The sequence below is a fragment of the Oryctolagus cuniculus genome, chromosome 5, assembly GCF_051225735.1.
Source record: "Oryctolagus cuniculus isolate XC-2025 breed Fujian yellow rabbit chromosome 5, ASM5122573v1, whole genome shotgun sequence".
NCBI classification, from domain to species: Eukaryota; Metazoa; Chordata; class Mammalia; order Lagomorpha; family Leporidae; genus Oryctolagus; species Oryctolagus cuniculus.
This window is the reverse complement of record NC_142871.1, coordinates 29,460,055-29,481,935: the sequence shown is the minus strand read 5'-3', so window position 1 is coordinate 29,481,935 and position 21,881 is coordinate 29,460,055. Positions and strand designations below refer to the sequence as shown.

General features: G+C 39.1%; 1 protein-coding gene and 1 long non-coding RNA gene across 2 annotated transcripts in view; one reads left to right on the top strand and one right to left on the bottom strand.

Annotated features, from left to right (window-relative positions):
- The window catches only part of TXLNB (taxilin beta), a 49,607-nt gene extending 39,638 nt beyond the window's left edge, over positions 1 to 9,969 (bottom strand). Inside the window, exons 1-2 of the mRNA XM_017345398.4 lie at positions 9,648 to 9,969; positions 6,646 to 7,082 (exon numbers count right to left, since the gene is read on the bottom strand). Of these exons, the coding sequence (XP_017200887.2) occupies positions 6,646 to 7,081 (436 nt within the window). The 5' untranslated portion in view covers position 7,082; positions 9,648 to 9,969. The remainder of the gene's footprint in view (positions 1 to 6,645; positions 7,083 to 9,647) is intronic.
- Positions 1 to 21,881, top strand: part of LOC149126448 (uncharacterized) — a 212,981-nt gene that overhangs the window by 89,427 nt on the left and 101,673 nt on the right. The gene's annotated exons all lie outside the window — the stretch shown is intronic.

Below are 21,881 nucleotides of genomic sequence, written 5' to 3'. Positions count from 1 at the left end.
ACCCAAGAGGAACAAGCAAACTTAATCCAGGGACATTTTGTTGGAATAAATCACTTTCATTTTCCCTAATGTGTCATTCCAAGCTTCAATTCTTCCCCATTAAAATCTGGGGAAGACATGTTGTGGGCATATGGTCACCACACTGCAAAATGCTCAGTTTGGTAGGAAGTCTACTAGAAAATCAAACCACCTATGCAGCAAGAACATATGACTGTGCTCACTGGCACAGTTATATTGGAATATGAATGAATTATCTTTATATCAATGAAATTAAAAGTCTTAAATTAAGACAACTAAACTAGCTATAGAAATGTGGACTAGGATTTTTATTAAACTTTCAGCATAGTAATGATTGTTTATTCTAAGTTTAGGGTAACAATTTATGCAGATTTTACAGGTTTAAAACTATGCTTTTTACACTCTCCCAAGATTATTTTTTAAGACTTAAGGGCTAAAATTGGGTCTTAAATGTACACTTTTATGCCTCTCAACCGCATTATAGATTTCCATGAGCTGTAATAGGTGCTAAAGCAGTAAAGACTGTGAATGTCCCTTTTCTGACGTTAGGCCTAGATTAATATTTCAGTGTTAATTTTATTTCTTTTTTTTGAAATGTAACTTAAAGATAGAGATTGTGAGGAAAGTGATCCTTGAGCGTATATAGATATTGTCTAAGGAAAGTAAGATTCATGTATGTGGAGAATAAAAGAATTATGTAGTTACATTCACATTAGACTAAGGATAGGAGGCCTAGGTTCTAGAACTGATGTACCTTGACTAGTTAAATAATGTTGTTTTGCAGACTTTTTAGTTCTTTGACCTCAGTTTCCTTGTCTATGAAATAAGTGAATTGACTAAATTGATTCTGAGTTCAGACTTTAATATCTGGTGATGTTATAACTGAAATAGCTTTAATCATTTTTAGCTTGATTTAGATAGCAACAGAGACACAAAAGCAACATCATTTGGATGGTAAATTTGTCGTCTGGAGTGTGTTTTTGGTCCACTTTGTAGTTTATGAAGCATATCTTCCCCCTCAGTATCATCTCTTAAGTCACAGCTTTTGTTCTTTTCACTTGGTTCTAATGTCACTACAGTTTTGAAAATGCTACCCTGCCTGTGTTTTCTAGTCGTATTGTTTTCCATTTGGCTGGCATTTTACCTCTTGTGTTTTAGTGACCTTGTTATATTTGTAATTAGAACTTTGGCCTCTTATTCAGTTTTGGAGTGGACCTGGACTTCTTACTTGATCAACCAATGATGGTTTTAAACTATTAGCGATTGGAAAAAAATAGGAGAAAGGGCAGTGCAGTATTCATGTGCACATTACCTAGCCTGAGCAGAAGTGAGTACTGATCATTTTTGCCCAAGACATTTTTATTTCCTCTTCCATTTGCCTCTCTAATCCTTCCATTCTATTCTGAATCTGGCCTAAGTTCTAGCTTCTGGGCAAATCTACCCATGAATCTTTAAGCCTCTTGTGATTCCTATTTCTGTTGAAGTTCTCTGATGTCCTACCAACTCCTTCAGAAAAGTTAGCACCTTTTATCAAAGTAACAGATTATTATCCTATTAGAATAACTAGAAATCAAACGGAAATAGGTGGCAGTTCAGAGGAAGACCAAGTATAGGTGGGTGTGTGAAGACATTTGAATACCAAAGTCCTACTCAAGGGCCTCCCTGAAGGTGGAGCTAAATGTCACCTGTAACTAGAAAGACAAAATCCGTTAGCTGGGCTGTTGTAAATGCACCTCAGCTAATATGCTAATAGGGTCTGTAAACCTTTGGTCTTTCATATGAGTGACTTCAGGTCTGCTCCAAGCTTTCCTTATGACTAATCTTACAAACACTTCATGCCTTTTTTAGCAGACTCTTAAACTCCCTATGCTTTAGTTTCCCTGTCTATAAAATTAGAGGGTTGTTTAGATAGATGGTGAGCTCAGAATGGACCTGTGGATCAGCTTGGCTTTTCTTGTATGTTTACGCTTCAAACCTATAATTTCCTGTTCCATCAGTTACAACATAAATATCAGAAGGTATATTATATTTTATAATTTAACTTATTTTGTTGTGTTTATTATTATGTGGTGTTTGTACAGCCCACATAATTTTGTCAAAGAAATGGTTAATAAGGCACTTGTGAGGCTGTAGAATTGGGGTGGAGAAACACGGGGGTTACTTCAGATGTTACCAAGACATGTCAAGGCACTGCATAAGTAGAATTTGGTTTTTTGTTGTTGTTGTTACTTGCTTTTTTTTTTTTTTGGTTGAGATGCTAATGGGAAAGTGATTTTTTCAGCCAACTGCAGTTGAAAATTCTTCCCTGGCTGGTCTGGTAGATAGAGCGTTGACTGTGGGAGAACGTACATCCTTTAAAGGAAAAACAAGTCCTGTGTGCTTGGGTTGCAGAGACATTTCCCAGATATTCAAGATGTTCTGGTCCAATAAGTTTAGGAAATGATAGAAACTCTGCTCATGATATTTGAGATTTTTGGTGTATTTATATTAAAATTGAATACTATCAGTAGAGAAACTGTTTAATTTTGTCTGAAATTTCAGTGTCCCAAAGGTATAAACTCAGGAAACTTTTTCATTAGAGATTCAGAACAATTCATCATCTCAAAAATAGCAATACAACAAATAGTATCTGATAAATATAATAATCAAATATTCATCTTTGATTCAGTAAAGTCTGTGGATATATCTTCAGGAATAGGCTGAATGACTTATTAAAATTCTATTAAGGGCCCATATAGGTTCTAAAAGCAGACCACAGACAGAATTTATCTTTTCTCCATGAGGGTGGAGGAAACACTTTCTGAAGCTTCAGCTCCATTCCTTCTACAGTCTGCCTGCGTCAAAATTACCTGGGGTACCTTGGCCCCACTCCAGACCTGCCAATTCTGAATCTCTGCAGGGGCTCGGGAATAGAATTTTTTTGACAAATTCTGAATTGTATTCTAATACACAGTTAACTTTGAAAACCTCTGATCTTCACAATAGTGCAGTGCCATTTAACTGATACGTAGCCAAGAAATCTTATAATGCCCCTTGTGGATAACTGAAATAAAGTTGGTTACATGTTTATGTTAGCCTAAAAATATTGTTTTAACTCATAATGTATCTGAAATAGTGCCCTGTTCAGAAGAATATGCTAATGATGTTGAGTGGGATGGCACAGAAAGGTCATCAGCCCACACACACATAATTAGAGTGGGCCCACCAGGCACTCTGATTCATAACCATTAATTCTGTTCAAATACATTCAGTTGGAGTTTGGTAACTCTTAGATAGTTGCAGAATTAGAGAAGTAGAATTTTTTTCTTACTCTAAAATAATCATTTGGATTATTTAGTAATGGGAATATTTTTTTTTTTTTTGACAGGCAGAGTGGACAGTGAGAGAGAGAGACAGAGAGAAAGGTCTTCCTTTGCCATTGGTTCACCCTCCAATGGCCGCCGCGGCCGGCGCACTGCGCTGATCCGATGGCAGGAGCCAGGAGCCAGGTGCTTTTCCTGGTCTCCCATGGGGTGCAGGGCCCAAGCACCTGGGCCATCCTCCACTGCACTCCCTGGCCACAGCAGAGAGCTGGCCTGGAAGAGGGGCAACCGGGACAGAATCCGGCGCCCCAACCGGGACTAGAACCCGGTGTGCCGGTGCCGCTAGGCGGAGGATTAGCCTAGTGAGCCGCGGCGCCGGCCTTAGTAATGGGAATATTAATGTGAGTTATGAAATAATTTATGGAAGACCAAGTGGAAACAAATTGGTTAACTTCTGCTTGCTTTATTTTTCCCCCTCAATACAAATGGCTATGTAGAAATTTTAGGGTAATAAAGCAAAATAACTTTTGGTTAAGAACACTTGAAACTGTTCACCTCTGGGGTGAGATTTTGTGTAGCGTCTTAATGAAAACCTTAACAATGTCTAATGCAAAGGGGGTACATCTGAGGTGTTTCCATTAGAGAAGGAAAAGAACAGCTCTGTAACACAGAGCAACTTCATCATGTTTCCCAGTGTTTCAGAAATACTAGAGTGATTTCACCTTTGTACTGTGGAACTTGAAAATATTTTAAAGTATTATCTGGGTTATTTTAATCCTTTCTTATATTGATCAGATGTTACTAGAGTATGTCATTGAAGGGGCCAGTGCTGTGGCACAGCAGGTAAAAGCCGCCGCCTGCAGTGCTGGCATCCCATATGGGCACCGGTTCAAGTCCTGGTTCCTCCATTTCTGATCCAGCTCCCTGCAATGGCCTGGGAAAACAGAAGATGGCCCAAGTACATGGGACTCTACACAGATCTGGGAGACCTGGAAGAAGCTCCTGGCTTTGGGTCAGCCCTGCTCTGGCCATTGTGGCCATTTGGGGAGGGAACCAGCTCACTCGCGCACTCTCTCTCTTTCTTCCTTTTTTTTGTTTTTTTTTTTTAACTCCACCTTTCAAATAAGTAAATCTTAAAAAAAAAAAAAAAAAGTATGTCGTTTGAGTCCCTGAAAGTGTTGCAGCAATGACTTTTAGGCATCACAGTGAGAGCCTACTATGGTACAGACATGCTTTGGGGTTTATAGGTAATTTGTTGCTGGAGTCTGAACCCAGTTAATCTCCATCATCGTTTACTTTACTTCACTGCCTCCCAGAAATGAGTAAGATATGGTCACTGCCTCTTATAGAGTCTCTTTCTAGCATGGAGGCAATTTAAACAAATGATTGCTGTGGAAGATTTAATAGAGAACCAAGGAAGGTGCTGCTACTCCACTTGGGCATGCCAGGAAAAGTATCAAATTGGAGGTGGTCTTTGTAGTGAGTGTTTCAGTGAAATTCAACAGGAAAGAGAAGCAGAAGGACTTCTCTATGTGTAATATGCTTTTACTCACAGCAATAGAAACATTATTTTTCTTCTTTTGTAGTTATTGCTGGTGTTACCAATCCTCCACATGCCCTGAGAAATTTTCTTGTTTCTGTTTTTGTGCTCATCCTATCTAACAGTTAGTTTAGGAATCTACTTTTCTCTCCATACCTAAAGCTCCATGGCCAAATGACCTTTTCTTATTTATCTTGTTCACCTACCATTAATACATATTCGTTGAACCAATAAATTAATGATGGAACAAATATGTATTTTATGTGACTATTGACATTCCTTTTTTTTTTTTAGAGAGTTATGTATTTATTTGAAGGTCACAACTACAGAGAGGGAGATGGAGAGACAGAAATCATCCATCGACTACTTCACTCCCCAGGTGGCTGCAGCAGTTGATTATTAACATTCTATAATTGATACATTTCTGATGAGATATGCTTGATCAAAAATATTTAATATAGTTATAGAACAAACAACTGATCTAACTGACAATCTTGTATATGCAAATTATTCCCTTTTATATTTTGTCTAAATTTAAACTTCTTTACATTGCCTCAAATAACTTTTCCATTGATTTATTCATTCATCCTTAAAATAAATATTCACTAAGCATCTTGAATATGCCATTAACTATCCTAGGCAATAGGCATCTATCTAGTACATTGAATACATACACAATTTGTTTTCATGAAATAAAAGATCTAGTGGAGAAGATGTATATTAACCAAATAACTATATGCTATGTATACATAATATGTATAATTTCAAACATTGATAAATTCTATAAAGAAAATATGTAAGATACAATAAAACATTGGGGCTGTGATGTCAGTTGAATTGTAAGCTAAATGATGAATAGAAGTCAAGTACTCAAAGAGCTGAATTGGGAGTGGCATTATGAAACGAGCAGGGATTTCTAGGTTAAAAACACTAGGATGTACACAGGCTTTGTGAGGGGTGGAGCATGGCATATTCAAAGAAGTGAAAGAGAAGATAATGATGACTAGCTATTAGGTGGTAGTAGTAGAGGTTGTGGTAATAGGGACAGTGTTTAGGAAGGGGTAGAGTGATTTGAGATAAATCTGGAACTGATTAGGATTAGACCATTAGTTCCTTAAAGAACATATTAAGAATGTTAGTCTTCCCTTGGGTGGTCACTGATGTTGTACATAAGAGTGTTAATTCTTAAATTAACAACAGGAGTCACTGCGCACTAACTCCCCACGTAGGACCTCTGTCCTCAATGAATTGTATTATGAGAGTTAACTGTTTTCAAACAGTTTTTTTGTGTATGTGTGTGTGTGTGCAAATTGTTGAAATCTTCAGTTAGTATAGAGTTGGTCTTCGTGTTCAAAGTTAATTGAAAATGGATCTTAATGGAGAATGGGACTGGCAAGTGAAGGAGGAGGAAGAGGAGGTGTGGGAGTGTGGGTGGGAGGGAAGGTATGGTGGGAAGAATAACTATGTTCCTAAAGTTGTACTTATGAAATTTATATTCCTTAAAAAATAAGTTAAAAAAAGAAAAAATTGAGGCCCCCCCCCCAAAAAAAAGAATGTTAGTCTTTACCCTAAGGCAATGGGAAACCATTGGGACAGAGGGAAGATGGGTAATATGTTAAAAAGTTCACTTAAACTCTATTGTGGGAAAGGGGCTGGGAACAAGAGAGCCTGTGGGAAGATCTGAAGGAGATGCAAATATTAGATGTGGGTTTTAGTGGAGTTTGGAGAAAGTGCCCCTCTTAGGAATAATTCAAAGAAAAGTCATGTTAGAACATAACTACTTGCCTAATCCTTTTAGGATTTTCTTTTCCAATTTTTGCTCTTTATTGCTGATTGGCTCTTTAACTGTGGCTGGGTCTCCAGAAGCAGCAGGTTCTCTGTCAGCCTCTCCAGCGTTCTCCTCACAGTCTCCATCCTCATGGTCGGCTGCTTCTGCATTTGCAGGCTGCTCCTTGGCCTTGGGAGCTCCCTCTTTGCCCACTGTACTGGCAGCAGACCCGTATGTGTTGATGATGTCTTCCAGTTGACGGTTTAACTCTTCAGAGATGTCGTGAGTCCCCTTTTCAGGGTGCACACTTGCCTCTTGCTGTGGTGCTTGGAGTAGGGTTGGGGAATTCTGACCATCTTGCTTCTCAAGGCCATTCTGCCTAGGTGATGAAGAACTGTCCTCTGGAGGTGTGGACTGTTCTGCTGAGAGCTGTTCAGCGTGATTAATCTCCATACTGTGTGTAGTATCAAGTGGTAAGCATAGTTAGGTTTTGTGTAGTTCACTAAGTTATGTGAGCAAATTGAGCATCAACTAATTATGGTTTCTAACATAGAGTGAATGTACTTTTACAAATCATTGCTGTTACAATTAGTTAGGTAGAAACAGTGGGAAGCCATTTTTCCAGATGGAGTCATACTACTAGCATATTTATGGTTTTAGTTTTCAGTATACCTTATTATTAACATTACCAAAGTATTGTTTTTCGTGACATATTTGTCATTTGCTTAGAAGATCCAATGTTACCATTTTCTTTTATGAATATGTGTAGATTCACAATCATTGGAAGTACACAGGTATATACATTTCATATGTTTAATTTTAAGTGGTATTAGTTTTCATTCAAAGTTAAATTACTTAATACAATAGCCAATTAACTTTAAATGATTCATAACAATAATGCCCCTAACTTTATATTGACCTGTAAGTAAAGAGTTGATTAGTACAGATGGTTGGATGTAAATGAATTATTCTAGTGATTCAGGAGATATTCTTGCCTTTCTAGTATTTTCTTTTTCCCAGATGAGCAACATGTTATTAATTGTCAATCAGCAAAAATATTTTTCCTGAAATTCATTCTAGCATCATTTTTGTAATAAGACGTGGAATAAGGGAAGGTGTAAATAAACCAACCAATATGGAAACATGGTAATGCTTATAATAATAGCAATTTCTTAAATTTCTACAATAACTTTTTATTCCTCTATAAAAATCGGCTTTCTTTTAGAAGAAAGCAGATTATCACTTTCTATTCCAAGGCAAGTAACTCTAGGGAAACTTAATAATTTTTTTTTTTTTTTTTTTTTTTTTTTTTTACAGGCAGCGTGGACAGTGAGAGAGAGAGAGAGACAGAGAGAAAGGTCTTCCTTTGCCTTTGGTTCACCCTCCAGTGGCCGCTGCGACTGGCGCTGCGGCCGGCGCACCGCGCTGATCCGATGGCAGGAGCCAGGTACTTCTCCTGGTCTCCCATGGGGTGCAGGGCCCAAGCACTTGGGCCATCCTCCACTGCACTCCCTGGCCACAGCAGAGAGCTGGCCTGGAAGAGGGGCAACCGGGACAGAATCCGGCTCCCCGACCGGGACTAGAACCTGGTGTGCCGGCGCCGCTAGGCGTAGGATTACCCTAGTGAGCCATGGCGTCGGCCAATCATTTTTATTATATATCAAGTAAAAAAGCAGGGAAGGAATGAACTAGGAAAATAATGTAAGTATAACACAAGTTCTTAAGAAATGAGGAGTGAGGAACAAAGTTGTGTGGAAGATTACTGTAGGGTGTCTGGCTACTACCATTTCTAGATTTGCAATCAGTTTGTGTTAGTTCATTAAGTGATGGAACATTTTATCTGTAAATAATATTTAATGCTGATGATGCTACTTATGACCATAAAATATGGCACGATCCTCATCATTCATAGGTTTTGCTGCTATGGTCATGTGAAAGTGAGAACAAAAACATACTCTTGTATCAACGGCACAGCCCCCTTCCCTCATTCTCAGGGCAGTGGGTGTCAGATGTTTGGACACCAGCGAGAAAGGAAAAGCCAGAGCTTAGACATTGCCACCTACTTGTTGCTCTCACCAAGTACTCATTAAGTTAGAAGGAAGTTCTTTTTTTCTTTCACCAATTTTAATTCACCAATTTGATGATCAGATAATGTATGTAGTAGACAGCTTCTTTGTTTTCCTCATTGGAATCTCTTGATCTTGATCTCCACTTGTTAGGCACACTCATCTATATATAACTTATGCTTCCTCTAAACTCAAAGACACATGGCACCTGCTGTCCAGTCAGAAGTTATTTTAAGCTATTCTAAAATGAGTCATGGCATTTAGCACGTCATCCTTGGGCATTCAAGAGAATAATTTTTAAATCAAATTAAAACAGTATGTATTTAGTGACTTAAGACCATATGTGAGTTTTAAAATGTTGGGAACCCATATTAGAATCAAATCAAATCAAATCAAAATGAAAGCGAATTTCAATCAAGAATTTAAAACCGACTGTGTATGGAGTTTTACTGTGGTTAGTCTACATGCACATGTTTTGTTTGTATTTGATTTATTCTTCATTCTTCAGATGTCATTATCATTGATGTCTTTAATTCCACAAATATTCTTTAAACTCCTTTTCCACATTTACTTTAAGGCAGAATAACTGAGTCATTAACCACAGGACAACTCAATTTCTAAAAGTAGACTCAAGACAAATCAACAAGAGGAAAAAACATTGTTAGTTTTAAAGGACCCTTTTATATAAATTATTTTTATGTCAAAGAATTTAATTTTCACTTTCATCTATGTGAACTGTGTTGCCCTTTCCTCCCCTCCTCTGAGAGCATATTTCACTTGTGCTGGCAGTCCCAGCACTCACACATCCCTTCCTGAGCCACACATTTTAATTATAAATGCAACAATGGAAAGTTCTTCAACAGTTCACTGGCAGTCTCAAAGTTGCAAGTTTCGAGCACCACAAACCACTCCCTACATCTCACAGGGCTTGGGGGAGTGTTTGTCATACTTACCAGAAGGCAGGGAGCTTAAGCAGGAAGAGAAAGAGAGGAAAGCAGCAGCAAAGAGCAAGTCAGAGCGGCAGCAACAGCAGGAGAAGGCGGGCGGACTGTGTTCTTACAGGGGAGAGAGAAACCAAATACACACTCGTGCGCGCGCACACACACACACACAGGCACTGGTGGAGGCAGCAGGAGGGAGGAGGTGGGGGTGGGGAGAGGAACATCTTATGACACAGCAAGAGAGAAATCCACCCAAGCTTCAGTGGCTGTGGCCCTGGCAAATATCTGAGAAAACAGCAGTAGCTGGCAGATCTTATCAGACTCTCCACGTTTTGTTCTTCTAAAAATTTAAACTCTTAGTAGATAGCCCCTTGGCAAATACGATTTTTCACTGTTGTTCTTTTGGGCAGAGATCCGTTTTCCTTGGTTTATCTCCAGAGTGGGTTGTGGTTCATCATCTTTATTTTCCTACTTGGGGCTAGCCTAATTAGTGTCAGGTTTCATGCTGGAGGAATCCTGCAAAGCAGAAAACAAGGGCATACCGAAAAGGTGGTAGAGCCACGTTAATTCTGACGCTACAGTTGCGCTGTTTGCAAATGTGCAATAGCAGTGAAGTGAGCGTTTTGGAGCTGGGAGTAATCTTCATGTGCATGGTGACTGGCATGTCCTCAGAGAGTCCTTCCCAGGAGACTACCACATCTCGGGCCCTTAGGAAAGCAGTCTGCTTTATCTTCTTAGTGGGGTTTTCTCACCTCGCAGAGCAGCGTGTCCACCCCTTTCAAAGCCCCTGTGTGCTCCTCAATCTTCCTCAGAAAAAGAACCTCATTCCCACACACTGTAAAATGCTGTCTTACATTTACTGCCCTTTTCTTTCAGTTCCCAGGGAATGTGTTCCTACTTTTCCAAAGCAGATCCTTCTATGAGACTTTCTGCTTTGGGGACAGGATGGACCAAGTGGCACTCCTTGTGGTAGACCAAATAATGCCATCCAAAAGATGTCCATATCCTAATCCCTGTTCTGTGCACGTAACTTGACAAGGCAAAAACAATTTTGCCTTAGATTAAGGTCTTGGCGTGGGGAGATGGTTCTGGATTATGAACCACAGGGTTCTCATAATTGTAAGAGGAAGGTGAGAGGATCAGACTTAGAAAAGAAGATTGATGACCAGTAAAGATCAGCGTGATGTGTGGCAGTGAACCAAGGAATGCGGGAGGTTCTAGACACTGGAAAAGGCAGGGAAATGGATTCTCCTCTGCAGCCTCCAGAAAAATGCAGTACTGCTGGCATGTGGATTTTAGCCCCATTTAGCTCCTTTTGGGTTTCTTACAGAAGCATAAGATAGTAAGTTTTTTTTTTAAGCTGCTAAATTTATAGTAAATTGTTATGGCAGCAATAGGAAACCCAAAACATTGCACCCTCTCAAGCGTTTTCCTACTCCTTTCTCTGAGGTCAGGGGAGGCATAAATTATATATAGGTGAGCATAACTAATAAATAGAGGTCAGGGAAAAGAAATCTGGGTGATTTCAACAATGAAGCCGTTTACTGCATCATGGTAATAAAGTTAGTGAACTAAAATCGATGAAAGAAAAAGGTATTTCCTTCTAACGTTAATGAGCACTTAGTGAATGCTACAACCTGATTGTAGAAAATTGACCTAATGAGATTTGTCAGTAAATGAGTCAGTGCTTCTCAAATTTATGCACATTTTTTTAACAGAATAGTTTAAATAATGTTGAATTTAATTTAAAGGGAAAAATTCATTCTATGATTGAACTAAATTATTATTTGGACTAATATATACTAATATGAAAATAGATGTTTCTTATCCTTACAGTAATTATATAGTATAAAACCAATAAATGCAATTAAATTACCAATATTACTTTTTTTCTGGCAATAATGTTGTGCAGAGTCCAAGGTGCAACTTGCAACATGAATATTGGTGCTGACTGTTGGTCCTTTTGAGTTCATGGTGTTTTTCTATAAGAAGTGACTCAAGGTGCTGGTCTTGAGGCACAGTTGGTTAAAATACTGCCTGTGGTGCCATATTGAGCCCAGATCCCTGATAATGTGCCTGGGAAAGCAGCAGAAGATGGCCCAAGTACTGGGGCCCCTGCCATGTGGAAGACCTGAATGAAGTCCCAGGCTCCTGGCTCTAGCCTGGCCAAGCCACAACTGTTATAGCCATTTGAGGAGTGAACCAGCATATAGAAGATTTTTCTTTCTCTGTCTTTCCCTCTCTTTTTGATACTCTGTCTTTCAAATAAAATAAAATAAAGCTTTAAAAAGTGATACAGTTTCTTCAAGACTTGGCCCATTCAGATTATTACAGATGTTTCACTTGTGTCACCTGCTATGATTTAATTTGATACTGACACATCCTTTATTGCTTGCTATGAGCTGGATGTTTGTATGCCCCCGAGTTCATACACTGACATCCGAACTCCCCAGTGATGACAGAAGCGAGTGCGGGTCTTTGAGAGATCATGATTAGGCTATGAGAGTAGCGCCCTCATGAATGGGATTATGGCCCTTATAAGAGCTCTTGGGGAAGAAGGAGGTACCTTTCTCTGAAGGGAGGAGGGAACTTCCACTTTGACTAAGACCCTGTCTGAATAAGATCAAAGTCAGCGAACTCAAAAGGCTTCCATAGCCTTGGCAACTCAAGACTAGAGCCTAGGGAGATTACTGACGCCATAAACAAGAGTGTCAAATCGTTAAGTCAACAACAGGAGTCACTGTGTACTTATTCCTCATGTGGGATCTGTCCTTAATGTGTTGTCCAATGTGAAGTAATGCTATAACTAGTACTGAAACAGTATTTTTATACTCTGTGTTTCTGTGTGGGTGCAAACTGATGAAATCTTTACTTAATATATGCTGAATCGATCTTCTGTATATAAAGATAATTGAAAATGAATCTTGATGTGAATGGAATGGGAGAGGGAGCGGGAGATGGGAGGGGTGCGAGTTGGAGGGAAGTTATGGGGCGGGAGCCATTGTAATCCATAAACTGTACTTTGGAAATTTATATTTACTAAATAAAAGTTAAAAAAAAAAAAAGAGCTCTTGGAGAAACTCCCTGGCCTTGTGCTGTATGCGATTATAGTGAGACGATGGCTGTGAGGAAATGGGCCCTCGCTAGAAACAGAATCTGGCTGCACCTTTTCTTGAACTTCCAGGACTGTGAGAACTAAGCTTCTGCTGGTTGTAAGCCATCTAGTTTGTTACTGCAGCCTAAACAGACTGAGACACTGTTTTTTTCATTTTCTGGCACTAAATACAGTAGTACTTCTTGGCCCTAAGTTGTGATAGCAAGCACACCACAATGGCAGTTACGTCGTGGCTGTCTGCGTGATTTGGAAGAGGATTCTACATTTGCAATTATAGTTGAAATGAAAACACAAAATTGTGGCTCCTAAGAATCCATGTGTGGTCTGATACAGACCCTCCAAAACTAGGGTAGGCTAATAAAGAAGGCAAATTAGTAGATTTAATGTTTTATTGTGAAGTTACACATTATACTTTTAAGCCTTTGGGCTGTTAAGGAATAAACTCATTTTTTCAAAGTAGTGTTTAGATTTTTATGCAACGTTATAGGAAAATAATTTTTAAAAATCAAACAGTACAAAAATGCATATCACAAGAAACAATCTGTTGTCCTCCAGCTTTCCTCCAACTTTGTCATGCTCTCTAGAGGTTCTAACCTTAAACTACTGTAGATTTTCCTTCTAAAATTTGTTTTCCTTTGTAAATAAAATGCCTATGTTGTCTGTTAACTCATCAGTTTTAGATATTAGCTATTGTATTTTTTTTTTTTTTTTGACAGGCAGAGTTAGACAGTGAGAGAGAGAGAGACAGAAAGAAAGGTCTTCCTTCCGTTGGTTCACTCCCCTAATGGCCGCTACGGCCGGCCGAAGCCAGGAGCCAAGTGCTTCCTCCCGGTCTCCCATGTGGGTGCAGGGCCCAAGGACCTGGGCCATCCTCCACTGCCCTCCCAGGTCACAGCAGAGAGCTGGACTGGAAGAGGAGCAACTGGGACTAGTACCTGGCACCCCAACCGGGACTAAAACCCGGGGTGCCGGCTCCGAAGGCAGAGGATTAGCCAAGTGAGCCATGGTGCTGGCCAGCTATTGTATTTCTATATGATAGATAAAGATTTTCATTATTTATGCCCACTTTGCTCATTTTCCTAATAAAATTGCATTTCAATTTTTAATACACATTCTATGTCTTCATTATTGAAACAGTGTTCTCTACTGAACCAGGTAGAGCACTGTGATTAGTTATAGTCTTATAAACTTTGTTTTCCTAATCATTTTCTTTCCTTCTCATTTGCCTAATATTGAGAATACTGCATTTCCAAGGTATACGGGAAATCTGCAAAATATTCCTACAAAATAGAATTTTCCCCAAGATTATAAATATCACATAATTTGTATGTTCTGGAATTTTCTTAGAGATGTCATTCCCCACAGGCAGACACCCTCAGAACCATGACTCCTTCCTGAGGGTGGACTGGTGACTTTGTAGGTCTGCTGCATAACTGTGGTTCTGCTGCTGCCTGTTGTCATCCTGGGAATTCCCTGTTTCCAGTTGCCGTCCTTCCTCTTTCTTGGTTTACTTCCTCTTTTAGTACGGCATATCCTCTACTGGCTTCCTGAAACTTATGGGAAACTGTGTCTGAAATGTCTTTGCTACCATATACTTACTTGATTGATAGTTTAAGTGTAAACTTTTAGGTTTAAAATCTTTTCTACAAAAAAATTTTATGGCATTCCCCTGTCTTTTAGTTTTCAGTTTTTCTATTGAAAGTGCAAGGTCATTGTTTTTTTTTAAAATAATTTTTTTTATTTATATAAGGTGAACAGACTTCATGTATTTCATGTATACAGACCCAGGAGCACAGTGATACTTTCTACCACACCCTCCCTACTACTAGTGCAAGATCATTCTGATGCCTGACCTTTTTTATGTTCTGTTTTTTTTTTCTTCTCTAGGACCTTTTAAGTTTGTCTCTTTTAATATATAGTTTATAGGGGCCGATGCTGTGGCTTACTTGGTTAATCCTCTGCCTGTGGCCCCGACATCCCATATGGGTCCTGGGTTCTAGTCCCGGTTGCTCCTCTTCCTGTCCAGCTCTCTGCTGTGGCCCGGGAGTGCAGTGGAGGATGGCCCAGGTGCTTGGGCCCTGCACCTGCATGGGAGACCAGGAGAAGCACCTGGCTTCTGGCTTCAGATTGGCGTAACTCCTCCCATAGCAGCCATTTGAGGGGTGAACCAATGGAAAGAAGACCTTTCTCTCTCTTTGTCTCTCTCTCTCTCTCTCACTGTCTAATTCTTTCTGTCAAATAAAAAAAATATATATAGTTTATAATTTTTAATTATAATTAATCCCTTTTCTTTCAACCTTCTGCCAACTTTGTCATGTAGAGATAATGATCTTAAGCTATTGTAGATATTTCTTCCAGAATTTTTGTTCTTATTTGTAAATAAAATGCCTTTGTAATCTGTTAACTCAGCTTTAATTTCCTGCTGTGTAAAATGGGAAATACCTATTTTATATAGATGATAGAAGTCTAACACAATAAATATGGTCTAATATAAACACATGATCTATTGTAATTAATTCCAAAAAGGCTTTTAAAGATTGGTGTTGCCTAGAACCAGGTTGAAGTGTGGTGACCTATTGTGTCATTTCTTTGTCATGCTGTGTGTGTGTGTGTGTGCATGTATATTTGATCTAGGTTAGATCTGACTTGGAGTCAGTGGGCAAAAATTTTTTTTTTTTTTGACAGGCAGAGTTAGACAGTGAGAGAGAGAGAGAGAGAGAGAGAGAGAGAAAGGTCTTCCTTTTCCATTGGTTCACCCCCCAAATGGCTGCTATGGCTGCTATGGCTGCTATGGCTGCGCTGATCCAAAGCCAGGAGCCAGGTGCTTCCCCCTGGTCTCCTATGCGGGTGCAGGGCCCAAGCACTTGGGCCATCCTCCACTGCCTTCCCGGGCCACAGCAGAGAGCTGGACTGGAAGAGGAGCAACTAGGACAGAATCCGGCGCCCTAACCGGGACTAGTACCTGGGGTGCCGGTGCCGCAGGCGGAGGGTTAGCCAAGTGAGCCGCGGCGCCAGCGGCGCCAGCCAGTGGGCAAATTTTTGTACACTCTATTCTTACTCCACAGACATCATTTCCATCTTTCTAAAATGTGGTAAAAGTTGGCTTATGGTGAAACAGATTATTTTTATCAGTCTAAATACAAAATCCATGCAATAAATTTCAATATTTGATTCTTATGGAGGCAACTGTCTAATTTGTTCTAGTAGTAGATAGTTGATTTCCTGAAGTGAAAAGTATGATTCATACTCAGTAAAAAGAATTTATTTTATCACTTTAAAGCAAGAATTGGGCAAAGTTGTTCCTAATAAAGGGTATAGTGGGCTAGCTTTCATAGTTTGGGATTTACATAAATATTAGGTGCTATACATGTACATACTTGGAAAGAACTCTACTTCTTAAGTAACCTAATTAAATTACACTTAATTTTTTCCATTAGCAATTTAATCATTAACTTCTTATAAATAATGCAGATACATTTTAAGCTAAGATCCTTTATACTGTATATCTGTTTACTCTGCATTAAGAAGATTCTGCTGCATGCATTCTACAGGGGAGATTTGGCTCATGCCAGTATTTTCTCCAAGGAAGATCAGAATAAAGCCTGTCACACTGATTAATAATGCACCTCCCTGTTTTTGGAGGGACCAATCTTACTCCATGTAATAGAGGGTATAATTGAGATTCAGGAGCACAGGACTCTGTGTTAACTTGTCATCCAGAGTGTGTCCATTGAAGCCTGAGCTGTGATTTATTTATTTAATTATGTGTTGTTTAATTATTTATATGTTATTCGGGAGGAAGGGAGACTGGAACGTGGGGAGATGCAGATAGTTTTTTTTTTTTTTAGATTTATTTATTTATTTGAAAGAGTTAGAGAGAAGGAGAGGCAGAGAGAGAGAGGCCTTCCATCTACTGATTCACTCCCCAACTGGCTGCAGCGGCTGGAGCTGCACTGATCTAAAGCCAGGAGCTAGAGCTTCTTCTCGGTCTCCCACGCTGGTGCAGGGGCCCAAGGACTTGGGCTATCTTTTACTGCTTTCCCAGGCCATAGCAGAGAGCTGGATCAGAAGTGGAGCAGCAGCTGGGACTCGAACTGGTGCCCATATGGGGTGCTGGCACTACAGGCATCGGCTTTACCTACTACACCACAGTGCAGGCCCCAGAGAGTTCTTAACTACTGGTTCACTCCCCAAATGCCGCAACAGCCAGGGCTGGGCCATGCCAAAGCAGGGAGCCAGGAACTCAATCCAGGTGTCCTACGTGGGTATCAGGAACTCGGCTATGTCAGCCATCACCTGCTGTCTCCAAGGGTCCATATTATCAGGAAGCTGTGCCTATGCATCAAATACAAGTACTCTGATATGGGATGTGGGCCTCTTAATCACCTGACCAAACACTGGCTTCTAGACCTGGATTTTCTTGGCTGTTGTGGGTTGCGATGACGTCCCATGGAACAGGATGCTGCATTCCAGCAACAGCATGGCAGCGAGAGGGCCGGAAGGCCGCGTGGAGGGAACGTGGAAATGTTTCTCTTTGAATCCTGTTCAGAGCATATCATCAGTAGGTGGCCCAGCCATGTTCTAGGCTTCCTCTTTGGACAGGGATCTGCTTGTGCCTACAGATGGGCAGAGAAATCCTGCTGATCTTTGAGAACTTTTAACACAGCCATGAAGGGAGCCGTTGCTGAGGACAGGGAGCACAATCAGCTTCTCTGTGCGACCCTGCTTCTCCAGCTCTTATTCCCTATAAGATTGGAAGTATGTCCACTGGAAGGAACTCTGGCCTCAAAACACGAAAATGAACCTAGTTCATTAACAGGACAGGAAGAAAGTAATGATGCAGACTGAAATGCCAACTGCTGATGGGCCCAATTTTGAGACTGCGACGTCAGTCATGGTTTTGAACCAGGACCTTGTGTCAAGGATACTTCTCCTCCTCCCCTGCTTTTCATTCCTCCTGGTCCTGGGGTTTGATGGATACTGTGGGTCTGTGGAGTCTTGTCACGGTAAGGCACTTCAGAGTCCATCTTTCCCATGGCTGTCAGGTTCAGAGGTCCTGTTCAGAGCCACCCTGACATTTAATGAAAGAACTCCACTCTTCCTACTAAGACATCATTACTTGATAATAAAGAAAAAATGTAGACTCCATAACGACAGATCCATGGGAAAAGTGGGAAAAGCACTATGATGCTTTTCAAAGGAGTGGTAAAGGTGTCCCTTTCAAAAAGCCTTTTTCAGATTTTCTAACTAAGGATTTCAATGTTCATCATTCTGTTTTCTGTTTACTGTTGTCTGTCCTTTTGATTTTCCTCTTTAAGCATCATGACTCCTTCTCTCCCTCACCTGAGTGTCATGAAGTCACTCTTCCCCTGCAGATCACAAATCGATTCTCAGAGGAGGTCTAAGGTTCTGAGGTGAAAGGGGAATCTGATATTTTGATGTGTAGAAAACCGGAGTGTGATGGGGCTGGTGCTGCAGTGTAGCGGTAAAGCCACCGCCTGCAGTTCCGGCATCCCATATGGGCGCCGGTTTGAGGCCCAGCTGGGGAAAATGTGGTTGTGGTTGTATTCAAACTGTGCCAGCAGCCAAAGCCCAAGTTCTGGAGAAACGGGCTGAACAACAAAATTTAATCTAGTGAGTTTTCAATAATATTCAATAATATTCATTCCAAAATTGGCTGATTTTATATTAAAAATGTGTTAAATTTCAGAGGGCAACCACATCCATATTACATAAAACTGAAAAATTTAATGTGATTTTGCATTTTTCCTCAATAAGTATAAGTGACATAAATTTAGATTGCAGTATAAAAACTGATGTGGAAATGTGCAATTACCTTGTATAAATGTACATAATATTTCTATTAAGTTGTCTTAGTATGATATATTCTGCTTATTTTCTGATATTCTAAAGTGGGTTTGGGGAATCTGAATTCATAAAATATTAAAGTAGTAGATATTTTTATTTATCCAAAGGCTTCTTAGAAATTCGAGTTCAATACTCATGGCATCTGTAATTAAATTAGTAATATATATGTTTTTATGAGTGAATATTCATCAGATGAAATATTCAAGATATATGAATTTTGGATCATGGATAAAAGAAGAGACTTCCAGTTTAAATCTCTTGATTACATGAGTTTATATGTAATGTTATTTGCATATAAAGTCTTTCATTGATCTTCCTACAGAAAATAAATACTCTGAACTGACCAAGCCCTGGATGGAAGTAGAGTGAGTTAATCAGAAAAATCACTTGGCTTCCTACAATGAAAACAAAATATTCCATGACGTATTACATTGCTAAGGGAGTGAAGAAGTGTTGCATGGTATACATAAAGAAAGTGTTTATGGCTCAGGAAAGGGTGCTAGATATATTTAAAATTTTTTTTAAGTTAGGGCAAAATTTAGGAAAAGTGTCATTTAATTGAATGTGTGGATTAGAAATTACTAGAAATTAAAGAGAAATGGGAAGAATCAGTTTGCCCACCATCACCTTGTATAAATGAGTTTGTACTTTTATTATGCAGTAGGTCATTGTGGACCACAAGCAAACTCTTTGCATTCTCTTGCAGTTACCTCCGATAGCTGACTTCTCGCCTAAGCAAGGGGGTGATGGTAGCTCAATGCCTCTACTTTGTGAGATTGCAAAACTGGGAGCTGTGAGGCTGCCAAAGATCGCAGACTCAAAACCTATTGAAACAAGTGAAACAAACCATTTCCAGATGGTGTGCTTTGCCTGTGCATAGCCACACAGAAGGCTGAAGAATGAACTCCAGAATCAAGTGGTTAGAATTCATGTGTTCTGGGATTCCATCTAAAGCCAAAAGTGACCTCCCAGAAAATGCTGGGCTTCATTCAGTACTTTATTATTCGTATTGATATTGGTGTGGGTATTTGGAACTCTTAGTCAAAGAAAATAATTACTTATTCTTACTTGTAAAGGGAAAATGTTCTACAATTATGTAATTCCTTAAATTAAGAAGCAAATTGTAATTTTAGAACAAAGTGAGAAGTATCAATATAAAATTTAAAAGATTTAAAAATTCGTAAGTTTACACTGGAATAGCCTATTGTATTACCCTGTGTTGCACCTGATTCTTGGTTTCTCTTTCCTTTTTTTTCCACTAAAAAAGACTAAGGAACTTAGGAGAAGCTTCTCAGAATGTACAAAAAATATACAAGATAACTTGGATCACTTTGTGTCAGAAAGCAAGAAACTTTTCAAAAATTTACAAACTTGTATCAAAAAGACACAGGAACATGTTTAAAATAACCATCACTAGCTAAAGCTGTAACATTAAAAATTATAATAAATCCTCCAGTCAACTGAGATGTTTTTTGCTCTATTAAAAATGATGATTATGTAACAATGAAGGAAAAGAAGGAAATACATGAAGTGTTTTGAAAAGAAGGTGAAGGATCTAAAATGTATTACTGCTGAGTCTTGTTATTTGTTTGGCATTATTGGCTCATTTATTCTACCTATGAAGAATACGGAAATTAGGTAATGCTAAATATATTCCTTGGAAGGGTCTCTGACACCAGGTGGGAATTTTAGTAGAAAGACTGCAAAACTCCTGACTGTAAGTCACACAAAAGCCATGGGAAGTACTCAGAATTCAATTGTGTCATTTTTCAGTGATGCAAAGAATGGGAAAGAATGTATCCCATACAAGCCTCTGTAAAGGTAAATGGAAAAGGCAAACACCACCGCCTTACACAAGAAAGGCCCTTTCAAATGAAAGAGCAGTAAAAGAAGAGTTCAAGAGGTGAGGACAGCATGGCTGTTGATCTGAAATGGTCACAAAAGCCAGCAGGACAGGACAAATCTTAGACAAAAGGGCAGACAAAAGCAGAGGGAAACAAAAGAAAAACAGGCAGATGTGGCTACCTAAGAAAGTAATAAGGCTTCTCTGCAGAAACCAGTGGCAGTAAAAAGAAAGCCGAGTCCAGTTAGCATCATACACCACGTCTCACCAGAGGTCCTCGTTTGTCTCTCCCTGTTAATCCAGAGGTATTTGTATCCGTGCTTTTAAAAGTGTAAATTTTTGGCAGCTCTAGAGAGTTTAAAGAAGAAAAAATTCACCTCATTTCTTTTTTCTTAATCACATTTAAATGGGTGCTTCTCTTTTTTTTTATTACAAATACTTTAATTTGTTTTTAAAAGAGATGAATGATTTCCCTTTGTCAACTTGACATTCCATAGGCTGCAGGATAGTTTTAATAGCCTACAACAATGTTAAGTATAACTGAATGGCAATCTGAAATCATCATGTATTTAATATGATTCATCTATTTTAAATTGCTTATTACCTTTTCCTCTTACTATTAAATAGAATGATTCTCCCTATAAAGTTTGATCTAATAGTTGACCAATATTTAAAATTATTGCTGTTTGCAGCCCTCTGTTCAAGCACAGTTTGCCTACAAAGTTTAAGGATTATAACTACATGCATTTACAAATTTTTAATGTAAAATTTTTTGCGTCAAAAATTTTTTATATAATTGTATACTACCTATAGACTAATCATAAAAAATCTCAATTATAAACAATAATTAAATGGGAGGGTAGCTATATAATATACTCAATGATATTGCCAGTTTATAAATCTTTAGAGTCAAAAAAGATAATTTACATATCTCAAGAATTCCAAACACATGGAATGAATCATCCTGGACAGAGGTTGTAGATTTCTGTGGGAAAAGGAAGATTTAGTCATTATTCATAAAGTAAATACCAGAAAGTAGTCTGAATGGTAGCATCTCATGGAATTAACAGAATTACTCTGAGTAGAGGTTTGCATGTATCATCAGGTCTTGGGAAAAGATCCAGATGGCATATAATCTCAATTAACCAGAAACAGTTTCATCTTCCTTAATAAGTATGCATCTTTTTAAAAAATGTATGTATTTATTTGGAAGTCAGAGAGCAAATGAGAGACAGAGAGATAGGTCTTCACTATGTTAGTTTACTTCCCAGATGGCCACAATGGCCAATGCTCAGCCAGGCTGAAGCCAGGATCCAGCAGCTTCATCCCGGTCTCCAATGTGGGTGTGGGGGCCCAACCACTTGGACCATCTTCTGCTTTTCCCAGGTGCATTAGCAGGGAGCTGGATCAGAAATGGAGC